This window comes from Xenopus tropicalis, chromosome 6, assembly GCF_000004195.4.
Source record: "Xenopus tropicalis strain Nigerian chromosome 6, UCB_Xtro_10.0, whole genome shotgun sequence".
In the NCBI taxonomy this organism is placed as follows: domain Eukaryota; kingdom Metazoa; phylum Chordata; class Amphibia; order Anura; family Pipidae; genus Xenopus; species Xenopus tropicalis.
This window is the reverse complement of record NC_030682.2, coordinates 117,169,618-117,184,344: the sequence shown is the minus strand read 5'-3', so window position 1 is coordinate 117,184,344 and position 14,727 is coordinate 117,169,618. Positions and strand designations below refer to the sequence as shown.

The 14,727-nt window shown below is 38.8% G+C and overlaps 1 protein-coding gene across 2 annotated transcripts in view; it reads right to left on the bottom strand.

Moving 5' to 3' along the window:
• Positions 1-14,727, bottom strand: part of chd7 (chromodomain helicase DNA binding protein 7) — an 84,976-nt gene that overhangs the window by 34,349 nt on the left and 35,900 nt on the right. For both annotated transcript variants that reach the window (XM_002936112.5, XM_004915184.4), the window contains exons 3-6: positions 13,839-14,251; positions 2,880-3,027; positions 2,145-2,276; positions 916-981 (exon numbers count right to left, since the gene is read on the bottom strand). In XM_002936112.5, coding sequence (XP_002936158.2) covers positions 916-981; positions 2,145-2,276; positions 2,880-3,027; positions 13,839-14,251 — 759 coding nt within the window. The remainder of the gene's footprint in view (positions 1-915; positions 982-2,144; positions 2,277-2,879; positions 3,028-13,838; positions 14,252-14,727) is intronic.

Genomic DNA, 14,727 nt, shown 5'->3' with positions numbered 1-14,727 from the left:
CATGTAAAAAAACAAGTTTAAATTTCATGCATTTCTCTTCTATAAACCCACTCTTGGTTTGATCCATTATATCATTTAAAATAGGCTGAGATGAATCCCTGCCCCCCCTTCCCTTGCTATTGGGCGCTAGGGCCACAAACCATCCTTAACTTCCTAGAAAAGGGAGTTTTTGTTCACTCCTTTAAAACAAAACCTTAGTGCAAGACAATAAAGAATCCCCCACCTGCCATTTCAGGGTTTAAATACAGTGCAGTCTATATTTCAGCCCATCTTCTTATCCTCAATATTGCTTACTGCCAGGTAAATTTTCTAGACAAACAGTATACAAATCCAGTTCAGAGTTACCCGCTTTATAACACCATCCAACACAAAGGGGCCTATTTATTATGCTGTGTAAAATAAATGGTGCCTTCCATACACCAGATTTTAAGCCATTCTTTTACATAAATTCTGGCGGAATAAAACAAAATGCGTAAAAAATTAAGCCTTTAAGCCTGCCAGTGTGCAGCAAATTTTGTCGTTTTTTACATAATAAATACATAACATACAGGTCCCAAAGTGTCTTGCATTTTAGGTGGATGGTGGATTTACTGCACTGCTTTGATCGCGCTGCAAAGTTGGATGTGCGCATTATGGTTTACCAGCTTTGTGTGTCTTGGTGATTAGTTTTGTGATTCTCCAGTTATATACAGATATTGCCATGGTTCATTGCTTTTGGTTGAGTTTGTAAACAATGCTAGGTTTATGCCATTAGATATCTGCCAAAATGATGTCTCAAAGCTTTCTGCTTTTTGTATATGGGTAATGGCACATTTTGGCACCCGTGCATAATGCACTCTTTCTGGCGCATACACTTCATCACTTGTAGGGCACCCTGTGCACCATTAACCAAAAGGCTGTAACAGAGTAACCTACTTGTTTTTTTGTTAACCGGCAACTCATGATTTTCTCCACCACGGGTCCTTCAGCATCTAGTCCATCCTAAAAGAGACAATTATGAATTCTTATTTAAGAGTGTAGAATTTTTTGGAAATATTTTGTTCACATTAACTGGGAAAAGATCAGCTTTCCACACATTGTTTATAAAGGCCCATATGAAATAACGCAAGGTTTTCACACTTGGGAACATTTGATTGAATTCAGTGCACCCAGATTCAAGTTGTTGAAAGCATTTATTAAGGTAAAAAGAAAAAAGGTTCCTCCTAGAATATTTTGAGTAATAATCATCTGTAGATTAAACCTCTCTACTGCTTATTATAAAAGGAAACCAAAGGAAGGCTCATGAACTGCCACAGGTTGTAAAGTATACTAGTGTTTTGTAATAAACTTGTTCTCTGCTGATTGTGTCTCGTGATGCACTCCTGCATTAGTAATGGATTGATAGAGTGCATCTTGGATATTTCAAAGACCAAGCGGTTGTTTTGAGATTCCAATAAGAAACCAGAAAGAAGGACTGCATAAGGACACTTCTTTGAAATTGAATAGCAGTACGAAAGAATAGCATATAAGTGCACTTTGTAAGGAGTCATTTAGGTTGGAATTACAGAACTGCAATGGAACTTCCTATTGCTGCTAACTTATGGTGCTAAACAGGCTTAGGAAATACAATTGTGTCATTAGACGTAATAGTACAAAATAGTAAAGCTCTCCAAATCTTAGATTACAATTCTCAGTATTTTCAAGCAGTCAACATCTGTTGTAGAGCAGAGCAGGGTAGGCTTGGCTTCTGCTTAGGGCCCCAAAACATTTCTCTGGTAGAAAAAAAACATTTAGCTTAAATACATTTTATTTTTTATCATTTACATTACACCTCTCCAATCAGTGACTGTCAAGCTGTTGTTCCACTACTAATCCTAGAATGTCATCATCATGGGATGTTAGGACAACTCTCCATTACATTTTATATGTTTAGATGGCGTGAATAACAACTTCTCTCTTTGGGAAGACTCAGACGTGAAATACAATATAAAGTAAATGGTTTTGCTTTACTTATACATTTGATATCAGTACAGCACTTTACTAGCAAACATAATCTTGTCACGAAAGCAATATTTTTAAATAGAAAACAGAAAATAACAGTAAATTAAAGGCATGTGCACTTGACCCCACATAACTATTTTCACTGCCTTTTAATTAGAACTGACCTGCAGCTCCGACTGAGATGTGTTGGAAGGAGAGTCTCTTCCATCTGCATCATCAGGCTCTTCATCTGAAATCTTAAATTCTAGGTCTTCAGTGTAGCGCTTCCTTTTAACCTGCCTGCTAGAGCGCCTCTTCTGTAGATATTAGAAAACAAGAGGTGATTAGCAGGGGTGACTTCTAGAGTTGTGCAACATACATTTGGTAGTGAGAATCACCAAACCAAGAGATTTCAGTTTAGGTTCCACTCACTAACAACATGGAGCTAATCAGTCTAAGCACTGCTACAAGTACAGTGAAGCTTACACTGAACAGTGAAAATATGAATACAGTGAAAATATACTGAAGCCTCAAGAAATCCAGTACTTTCTGGGAACTGTTCATTATGGTGTTAGGGCAACTGCACCATGTAATGATCCCAAGAGTTTTTTTTTTTTTTGTCTGGCAAGTTCATCCTAATCTATTTACAGCACTGCCCCTTCCAGGGAAACCACATACTGTGCCAAAAGCCATATATTTTTTGCATAAATTTCCCTTACATGAAAATCCAAATATCATTTGCTTGTTTTCACATTAGCTTGAAGAAGAAGATTTTGTGGGTGGTGAGCACCAGTGCTTCACTGTATATGTTCTATTGTGTACAAGAAACTATTACATTGTGTCTGCTTTCACTTTTATGTGATATGTCCACAATTTTATGTGCAAAATCTAACATTTATATCTAAATACATAAGTATTACCTGTACTCCCGAGTCATCTTCCTCTTCTGGAGGAGGAGGGGGAGAAGAAGGGGGTGGGGTTTTATCCAAATCTAAAGGTTCAACCCCTTCTGGTTTCACTTTATTAACTTTTTTCTTCTGAGCACTGCCCTCTGCATCCGACTTATTGCTGATTAAAAAAAAAAAACAGAAAAAGACAAATAAGTCTATTAAGTAGAGATCAGTTATGTTCACAACGGGTCACTGAATATACATGGTATTGCTGTTCCGTAATGATAGTAATTTTCAACAGGTTTTTATGCCAGCTCCTTAAGAAAAAGGGCCTTCTACAATTCATTTTACATTCAGACACCCAAGCTTTCACTAGGATAGTTGAGCCCTAGCAACCAGACTAATCATTAGATCTTTTTAAAGATCTAATGACTTATATATGTTTTATTATATACAATTATTAAGTAGCACAAAACTATAGCTCGTATAATGTATAATGGTTTGCATAATGTATATTAAATATAGAGAAAAGAAACATTGTTCGGATAAAGGAACTATGATGCACTGTACATAATTTTCCCCAATTCATTTATATAGCTCTTTCTGCCACAAACCTTACAAGCACAAGTAAAAGTGTTTAAAAGAGTGACTTTTTCAGGGGTTCATATGAGGAACCCATCAGCCAACAGGTATGTACGGTAAGTAAATCAGTAAAAAAAAATTAAATTCTACATTCTTTACTAGGCAACCAATATAAGTTAAAAAAAATTATATATAGATATATATTTTTTTTTTATATTTTTCATGACATCTTGAAGAAAAGATGAGAAATACTCTGTCTCTTACAGAGAATAATTAACTGAAGATTTTGCTTGACATTCTGCCGCCAAGCTGTGACCGGAGCCAGACGGCAGACTGACGGCATAAATGCATCACGGAAAAAGTCTCCAAAAGTGCCCTGCAGGGTTCTGCAATGGCTGTACAGCTAAGTGCTTGTCAACTGGGAAACTTTAAAGTCTTGTCCATGTGAACAATTTGGATTTTTCCTGCACACATAAATTCAGCTTTCGCTGTGTGATACTGTGGACAACAGTGATCCATCCTATAAGGCTGCTCCAAACAGTGTCATATTAACTCTGAGTTGTGTGTCACTCATACACAGGAATGGTTCAAAAAAGCCACAGACAAATGCATATATAACCTCATATCAACAAAAATGATAAATGATCAGCAGTTTCCTATTGCACTAATCCACTCATGGTGTGACTGGACCCTACAGTGTTTCAGCTTTTGAGTGTAAGAACTGCAGCATTTCAAACACCATTCAGGACGCCGGTCTTAATACTAGTCAGTAACAAGGGTGTAGCTGAACGCACATGGAACAGTAACAGGTGGACCTCTGTGACAACACTCAAGCTAGTGTTTTCGCACTAAGGACTCCTTGTCACTGCTCTGTATACTTTAAATTGCGCCCCTGTCATTCACTAGTATGGCATAAGAAGCAGTGACAGGTGGGTAAAAATCTCCCTTTGCCAAGGGTCTTAGGTCTATTGTTCTCTTTGGGAATGACCCACTGTGGCTGGACCTGGAGCAACTAGGGGAATATTCTTATTTGCTCTTCTTGTATAGTACTGGAAGCTTGACATGAAGACTAGAGTTGGATTTGAGGGTGAGCATGTATTGCTATATGCATATAGCTGGAAAAATGGATAAATGCTCTCATATATCCGTAATGTTGCTATGAACTAATGGGGGGGGGGGGGCTTGCCAAAGGTTTCACCTTCAAGGAGGTGGAAAGACACCCTTCCCTTTCAGTTATAGGTCTGAAAATCACTTGCAAGTTCTCTCCTGAAAATTACAGATCACACCACATCACATCCTCTCAACGTACAGCATGACTTGTTATGTGTCTGTCAACTGCCAGAAATAAGGCAACTGGGTTTAATAACTTTATTAGCGGGTGAAACACTACATTCCAATATGGTTAAAATTACAATGATTCCTGCACTTGCCTCCATAGATATTGAGCACCAGAGAGCAACATAAAACCTGACATTTGGTCTGAAGGAAACTGATAATTTCCAAAGAAAAACCCATGTTCAGATCAGACGCGTAACAAAAATATATATATTTGAAGCACAAAATGGTTTGCCTGGCAGAAATAAAGCACCTAGATTGCTGTCACCGGTAAACTTTTTGCGAAGGAGTATCTATCTATATAAAAAAAAACATCTTTATTGTATTTTGAATAATGGCTTTCATCATTATCTGATGACTTTAAGTGCCCGGCTATTGGCACAATGAATAAGGCCATTCTATTATGGGAACCAAATGCACAGTCACCATGGAGGTATTTAGAGCATTAGAGAGTCTAATTACAGTAAATATCCTGAAAAGGACAGTAAAAAAAAAATACCAAAGATTTAACAAGCATACAATCTTAGAGTTTTATATAGGCATATATATTTAAAGAGGAAATATTTTTTTTAAAAAAAATGTATATATAAAAATTTTTTTTAATTTGTCTGAAACACAGCGCACCATCATATTTATTGAAGGGTTTAAAACACTTTTTGAAAAACAAAAGGAAAATACTGAGACTTTATATTATGTGGCCAGCAGAAGTTAAGGGGTTAAATAAAACAAGGGAAGAAAGGGAGAAATAAACCCCTCTTGTGTGTGTGAGAAAGCCAGGGAGGACTCTTCCCAACTGCCCTGGTGTTTCTGCGCACATGGACACAAGTCTCCCCTAGCATGAGGCTCCATTTCCAGCCTTTATTTCCGCTCTAACTGCCACAAATTATACAACACTCCAGCTCAGCGCTGGGCCCCTTTCCTTTCATCTGCACGCCAAGAGCAATCACATTACCCTGGTAACCAGCGATCACGTGACCAGCACCTGCTCTTTTGGCTGGGTGCCACTGACTCAAGCCATCTGCTTCCCTCAATCAGCTTTCAAACATTGGCAACACCTGCGCTGCCGCGTTCTCTGCTGCCGCCGCTGCTGCTTTTTATTTCTCCTATTTGTATCCTGGAGAAACTGAGCAATAAAATAACCTATATTTATATATAGGCACATATTCCTATGGTCAGTGGATTTTAACTCCTTACACTACAGCTAATGAGAAGAGCAGAGCTAGACCTGTCATAGGGTGCTCAGGCGGGGACATAAAAGAGCAAACAAATCACCTTTCTTGGGTGGCGGGGGCTATGAACTAGGGGAGGAAAGCACCCAGTTTACTTTCCTGTTCCTTCCAACCCCCTCACCCAATAACCACCCTCGAAGGAGGAAATAAAGCAATTTTTTAGTACAGATACTGCTCTTACCCTTAACATTTTTCAAAGGAATTTCTTTATAATTATTTTTATTCTAGGATATACTGGGCTGTCTGACACTTCATGTTGCTGAACTACAATTCTCTGCGTCCAGAAATAGGTTGTGAGATTTAAAAACGAAATTAGCACAAAACAAAGGGGTGTTTACATTTCCTATGTTTAAGAAGCCATTAGTACATATGGATTTGTTTATATTTATATGTAAATATTTATATAGCATCACTGTATTCACATCATAGTACATTTTTTCAGTTCAGTAATCATACAAACACTGCAATATCATGCAAACACACATTATATATATATATATATATATATACACAGATGCAAAGATTAAGTGGTTCATTAGGAGACACAAGAGCACAAAGGTCCCTATCCCTGGAGCTTAAATACAGAACTGTGGCTCTAAAGGCAGTCATACGTGGTAAGATCTACTTGTTTGGTGGGGTCGCCAAACGAGCGGATCTTCTCATAATATGCCCAATTTAATTGGGCGATATTGGCCTAATTTGACTGATTATGGCAGGTATATGGGCCTTCAAATGAGCCCATGTGGTTCTCCATCAGACAGGAAAATCAAACCTGCCCCATCACAAGTAGCAAGCACTGTACTCAGGCAAAAAGATAAAGGAATATACAAGAGAGGGTAAAGGCGATACATATGGATCACTAGCACCCCCGTCTTGCAGTTACTGACAAATGCCATGCATCTATCACTGCACACAGGGGGTGCATCCAGACAGGCGGATTGCATTCATGTCGAGGCAGCAGCAGGCTGTATTGGTGCTTTCCCAGATGCCACATGTGCCCTTATCCTAAGGGCTCTGGCACACAGGGAGATTAGTCGCCCGCGACAAATCTCCCTGTTCGCGGGTGACTAATCTCCCTGAGTTGCCTTCACCTGCCATCCCACCGGCAAAAATGTAAGTCGCTGGTGGGATGGCACACGCGGCGGCGCGATTTCGGCAAATCGACGAAAAAGCCTTGCGCGGCAACTTCTGCAATTTGCCGAAATCGCGCCGCCACATGTGCCATCCCACCGGCGACTTACATTTTTGCCGGTGGGATGGCAGGTGATGGCAACTCGGGGAGATTAGTCGCCCACGAACAGGGAGATTTGTCGCGGGCGACTAATCTCCCCGTGTGCCAGAGCCCTAAAAAGTGGTAAGAGCATTATCAGATCTATGGTACATGCAAGTCCATTTCAGCCACAGAAAAAGGCCTGTGACTTCTATAACTGATAAGAATAGAAGCTGCTTGTCATGGTTTTTAGCCCAAAAAGCAAACCTACGAGCATTAGGACAGGTAATATCTACAGAATGTAAATAGTCCTGGCACTGAAAGAGTGTATATGACAAGGAATTGCAAGTTCAAAGGGCCTGCAGTCTCTCAACCAGACTTCAAAGAGGAGCTTGCAGCACTCACCTTTAACTCATAGAGGGACCAAAGCCATTTCTAAACAGATACAGATGGAGGAATGCAATTTCCAGAGCAATATATTGGGCTAGTTCTGGCCGGGTTAAACTCATCCACAGATAAATCCAGTCATTTTTCCAAAGAAACAGAGCAACACTGTCTCTGGCAGCACCCTTTTTAAACATGGAATTTGTAACGCACTTTGTGCCCTTGTCACATACAGCGTATAGTTTTACTATTCCCTCTTAAGTTTTTCCAAAGTAGCAAAATCTGAGGCAACCTTTCATGGACTGCACTAGGGCCCCTGGTTCCAGTGAAAGCAACACTTAGTGGCAGCATATGATATTCTTGACATTTCCCTGTTTCATACTTTGTGGCAAAAGTTTGGGGAAAAGCACAATAATCCCTCCCTCCCCACATATGTAAAAAGCAATTCCTGTACAGAATGGGTAGGTAAAATGATTAAGTTCTGACTTCAAGCCAAAATCCCACACAAGGGATGAATGGGAACACTGAATGCAAGCCAGACCTGACTGTCCAACATTACTAGTGCTCTACTGGATGAATGGAGGCAAATTTAACCAATAATAATATATAATATTTTAACAAGTCATTTTAAAAATTTTAAAGCCCTTCCAATAGTGAAGGCTCCTGTAGTACAGCAACGCCATTTTCAAAGACTGTCAAATCACCAAGACAGGGTACTGAGGTAGCTATGCAATATTACCATGACCAAAACAAGTATAGAGAAGGCTAAACAAGGACAAATTAAAATTGCCTCCAATACTACAATAGGTTTACAGGGGCCCGAATTCTAGAGGATTGTGTTGAGCATTAGATTGTTAGATTAAAGCAGACAATACACAAAGATTAGCTCATTTGAAAATGTCCCTAAATATGTGGATCTTTGCCAGATTTGGCCACCCACGCCTATGGAGACCCACCAGGAGAGGACTGCTTTAACATGCTAATGCATCCTTGTCATATGAAATTTTCTAACTTGCAAATATTTGCCCAATTTACAGTCATCAGGCTGGCAATCATAGGAGCCAGGGCAATAATCTGCTGACTTTAGGGGACATGTCCGTAATTTTTAATCGGCTGTTTAGGTCCATCTTCAGAGATATAGTTTGGGGATAGAGTTGTAGTTCAGGGGTATGTAAATAGAGTTAATATATGACACTGATTCAAAATTTTGTGGCATGACTAAGTCAGTGTTGCAATAAATTTTGATTAAAAAGAACTTGCAACTAGGACAAGTGAATGTAAAACAACAGCTAAAGGGAAAGCACTTTGCACTGCAACATTCTGAAAACGAGGATGTAATCTGCTATGAAAAGCAACAGCTTGATAGAACGGAGAGCAAAATTTTGCTACTAAAATAGCCCATGCAAATGTCAAGTGTATGGAATCTGTCAGTAATTCATGCTCAGGACATCCTAATGGATCATGAATTTAGTGACCCAAGATTCGCCTGCACTCATAGCAGACAGGAAATTTTGCATTTAAAAGGTAAATTTAGCCTAGTTATAATTTGGTATTAATGTCCATTTAATGATCTTGGAAATTGCGAGGTTGCAGGTTATTGTTTGCAGAAAATACTCCTGTGTGATTACATGAATGCATGGAACTGGAATGCAGCCATATCTCTCCTCTGGCGTATGCATTATGTACAAACAGGCAGATCAAAATGACAGGCCACCATTGGTTCTGTTGCAGTTTGTCCATGCAGAATATGCCTCAGCATATGCCCAGAATGAACACTGTATAATATTCTGCATCCTTGCGGTTTTAAGTGAAGCACACAAGCCTACCATTAAGAGCTAAAGTGGATAATTGCTCAAATACCTTTGCTCACAGGCTAGATCACAATCACTGGAAGAGCAAGTGTAAATACTACTTTACTCAATTATGGGTCCTGGGTGCAAGTGCAGTCTAATTTTAGGCTTTCTATTTTTAGGTGTATGCATTAGGGTGGCCCATACACGTTACAAAAAAAACAAGGGGTTTCAACTAAGTTTAAAACACAGAGGAGGGGTGTGGTAAAACGTGAAACCACCAATGCAGCAGGTTTCCTGTTCTTGATATTCAGTACATATTGTTAGAAAGCAGATACAGGTATGGGATCTGTTATCTGGAAACCCGTATCCAAATTTTAATACATAATTCCCAATCCTATTGAGTTTATGTACATTTTTTTTTTTAGTAGACAAAGTATTGGGATGCAAATTGCAGAAAGACCCCTTATACAGAGAACCCCAAGTCCCCAGCATTCTGGATAACAGGCCCCATACCAGTATTTCCATTTAATTAGAGCTCCATAACCAAAGGGCAGCCAGTTTGAATCTTGGGAATACTCCAATCAGTGAACATATACTGGAGTTTCATTACTAGCACCGGTGCAAATTCACCCCCAATGGGATAATTTACAACATCTGTCACTAGCCAATATTATTTCTTCAATAAAAGCATGATTACTTTAGTGTAGAACTGGCTGTCTTCATTTAGATTGTACCCACCATCTACTGAAAAACTTCTTATAATATCAAAATCCAACAGCTGTTTGTGGAAGGCAGACGTTGTAGTTCTGCAACAGCTAGAGGGCCAAGTTTGGACAGCGGAGCGAGACGCTATACATAGATTTAATCAGCAACAGAGCATGCCGTTAATAGGGGGAAGTGAAACCAGCTGTGGAACAGTCACTTCTACTACTGAAGCAGTAATCTGTTTTGCCTGCAATCGGAGCCACGTGCGTATCTTGGGAGAGCGCCCCCATTATGGCTTTTATGGCTCTGCTTCGTGTCAATCGACATACAGTATAATTACAGTGGGGAACAAATCCTAAACAGGAGTGTTTCAAACAGAAGAGATGGTGAAAGAGAAAATGTAAGTTTCTCCAAAATTGAGTGAGTGCTTGTAGTGGAAGGGAGTTATTCAGCAACTGCTGGAATTTACAGACCTGTCTGTTGAATAAGCACCTTCTCTATACATATACACACACACAAAGTACTTCTGTCTAGCTGTCTTAATTTCAAGACTAGATGGATAATACAACCTTTGCTGTTGCAGTGATTGCTGGCCATTTGGACAAAACAATATTAATAGGAGAAATTTCCATCCTTATTTGGCCTACCTCAAGCACTAAATAGTGAATATCTATGGGTATCTTCCAGCAGCCCCTTTGGCATTTGCTAGAACCCAGACCTTGGTTGCTTAGCACAAGACACGGGCTTTTAATTGCCATGGTTCTTCTTTACCTTTTATGGTTAAGCCTCCATTCTGTAAATTATGCACCATGCATTTAAGCTCAATGTATGAATACAAACAAGGAATATTTTCTCTTTAAATTTAAGCCTGAAGGGCCAATCTAGGTTAGCCTATACATAATGTTAACTAGCCACAGACACATCGGGCCTACAGACCTAGATCTTGCAATATATACTTAAATATACTTTTTTCCCTCAAGACTAGAAGAAAACCAGTGGAAAGGGCAACCAAGCATGATGTATTTTTTGGGTTTGCTTTGGGTTTTGATGTACATTCTGCCCTTCCCCAAGATACACCAGTTTGCAATTTCGGAGCACCTGACTGAGCAACTTGATTTCAGCTTTAATTGTCAACATTAAGCATAAAAGCTCCTAGATAAGTAATAGAAAGTAACAATAATAATATAACTGTAGCCTTCACAGGGCAACATTTTTGGTTGCTGGGGTCAGTGACTTTCCCAGAAAGCAACAACTGAAAAGAAAAAAATGCAATCAAAGTTTAACAGTTAAAAGCTATTCGCCATTCTAGGACATACTAAACATTGCCTAATGTTGCCTAAATAGAATTCAAAAACTATATAAAAAAAAATTTTTAAAACGAAGACTATATAAGACAGTAACTCATACTGGACATTACAAGCTAATCCCTGTTGGACCGTTTAAATGTTAAAGCTCAGGACACAAGCAACCCAGATAATTGGATATTTATACATTCGCAGATAAAGACTACTTCTAACACAGGGGTATACATTGTACAAACAGTAATATTTTGCAAATAAAAATGCAGCGCTGCACTCCGTAGAAACCTTAAAACTGTAAAATTGACCGCTAACAAAGTATATTTTAATCCTTCTTAAAACACGGTTTCTGAGCCGATTTGGATTAGGTAATTCTGACTGTGCCTCCATCTGGAAAGTATATATTTTCCAACATTGGTCACAGCTTGAAAAACAGGTTCAGATGTTTGGAAACCATTCAGAACAGTTGTAAGACATTTTGGATACAAATGCAGAAATGAGATGCTTGTGTATTGCCTCTCAAGCTTCTTTGGAAAGTAATATTTGCACCTGAACATATGTTCACTTCTATCCGAAAGATCATTGCAATTTTACAGCATATTGTTACAACACCCAACAATGCAAGCAAAACAGTATAGCTTTGGGGTATGTTACTCCATAAAAACACTTCACTTACAACCACTACACGGCTAGGAGCACACCAGTTCAAATGCTTTCCTATATCCTTGGTAAGTTAGGACCAAGTGGCCATATAGCTCCATATACTTAGCCAAAATAACCAGCACTCTGTTTTATGCTCTTATATGACAGAGGCTAAGCATTAACACCTGGTACACTAACAATTAGCATCCAGTTGATCACTTTTTACTGATCTAGCATAGTTAACAAGAATAAACATTGGATTGGGGCCCATTTTTGGATTTAGATTTTTATAGTGCCTACTTTGCTTCAAAACTTTAGAGGTTTTAGAATTTTTGGCGTTGTTTATTTTTTGTGTGACAATTTGTCAAAGTAGAGGTTTCGGCAAGTTTTTCCCGCACACACTTTTTCCGTTCAGGCTTTTTAGTAAATGTCAAGATAGTGCCAGGTGCCTGGTTCAAAGTACAGGGAGAAATCAAAACTAGTAGGGACCCAAAATCCAGAACCACACAAACACAGGGTACACAGTGACTTCTGTGAAGTTGCTGCAGGAGTAAAACTACTAGAGGGGTAACTTTGCTCTAACAACTAAATGAATAATTAACTGAGCTACCAACAAAGTACAGGTATGGGATCCCTTATCCAGAACCCAGTTATCCAGAAAGTTTCAAATTACGGAAAGGCCATCTCCCATAGACTCCATTTAAAGCTAATAATTCTAATTTAAAAAAATGATTTCCTTTCTATCTGTAATGATAAAACAGTACCTTGTACTAGATCTCAACTAAGATATAATTAATCTTTATTGGAGGCAAAACAATCCTATTGGGTTTATTCAATATTTAAATGATTTTTAGCAGATTTAAGTTATGGAGATCAAAACTACGGAAAGATCCCTTAGCCGTAAAACTCCATGTACCGAGCATTTTGGATAACAGTAACCTTTACAGGTACAGGTATGGGACTTAGGTTTTAACAACTATCAGCATTATCAGTTCAGTGCTGGCTTTTTTTAACCTTGCCAAGCAACCTTGGCATTAAAAAAAAAAAAAAAAAAAAAAAAAACACAACCCGGTGCAACATTTTAAAGAGAAGCCCCAAATTATTAATTCTATGGTATACCAACATAGTATTCCACAGTGGGCAGCGGTAAGGTGTTTTCAAATAGTACAGCAAAAATACTGGCTTCTCATTTTTATCTAAAATGTAACATTTAAAAATGATTGATTGGTATTAACCCTTCTGTCATGTTTTAAGGCAGCAGTTTCAGAAGCCTGGTCTCCAACCTATTAGTTAAAACATTAGTAGCTGGCATTTCCCAGCTTGAAACTTTTAAAGATAACGTAGCCAACAGTACCAGACTTAATAAAGCCTAAGACAAATGAGAGCAACTAATGTATCAAACTATAACTGTTAGAGTCAGCAACCAAGCTTGCTGAGCTGCTACTGGGAAACAAGATGGTTGGAATCAAAAGTGTTATTTTAGAAAAGAAAAGTATTTGTTGCATATCATTTGAACAAAGAACACATTTTAAGGTAATATAGCCCTGGGAGTTCGATGGAAAGTCATGTGACCACTTAAGCAGCTGTACAGAACAGCAAGTGAAGGGTGAATGCAAAAAGACCACAAAAGTCTCCTTTTAGGGTACGTGATTTTTGCTGTAATTTTTTAGTGCATCAATAAAAAAACAAAAATCCTAGCCAGGAAACACTGACACAGGACCGCACTGTAATTTCAATGCCTTGTACAGAGGTCCAAGGTGCTGTTACAGGAAAATAATTGCTGTAAGTGGTATGCCCAAGCTGAATCTTACCTGGTCTTTTTGCTTGCCTTTGGTTTTGGCGTGGTTGTCTTCACCTTCTTCTCTTTTGGCTCTTTGGGGGGCTTGGGTTGTTTGGGAGCCTTAGGTTCCTTTGGCTCTTTCTTTGCTTTGGGCTCTTTTGGCTCCTTGGGCTCTTTTTTGACTTTAGGCTTTTTCTTTTTCTTTCCATCTGGTGCTCCGTCAATTAAGAGGTCAGAGTTTTCCCCAGGGAAACCTTCCAGCCCAAACCCTCCAACAGTTTTATCAGTAGCAATGTGGTTGTTTTTTTTCTTCCTTTTCTTTTGTGGTGTCTGGGACTGCATGGATGGCAAGAAATCTTCTGTGTTCATTAAAGAAGCATTGGGGCCACTTATCCGAGTCATATCCGGCACAGAGTTATCAAGGAAAGATTCTGAAGGAGAATGCTAAAAAACAAACAAAACAAGATTTATATGTAGTATAAGGGTAAACATCTCAAATATAGTATTTAATACAGAGATCAATTGCACTGAATATCTCCATTACTTGGGGGGGGGGGGGGAAGTCACTATTCTTATGTTTGAGTGCACCCATACCACTTCAGACAGTATGGAACAATAATTTACATCTTACGAAACAGGGCTCCACAGTACCCAACATGTCTTGAAAAAAAACTATGCCACAGCTATTTGCTGAACTTTTGGGAACGTGTGTAAGGAGAGGGCCCTAAATTAGAACCATTGTATTTGAGGCACTGATTTTAAAGATTACAGATCAATAGTAAAAAAAAATCCAATAGATTAAAGAATATCTGGGAAAGCAAAAAAGGGCCAACCCAAATCTCACCTTAACGGACCTTAAAGGAAAAATAACGCCAAACAAGGAAAGCATTTTAAAGTAATTAAAATGTAATGTACTGTAC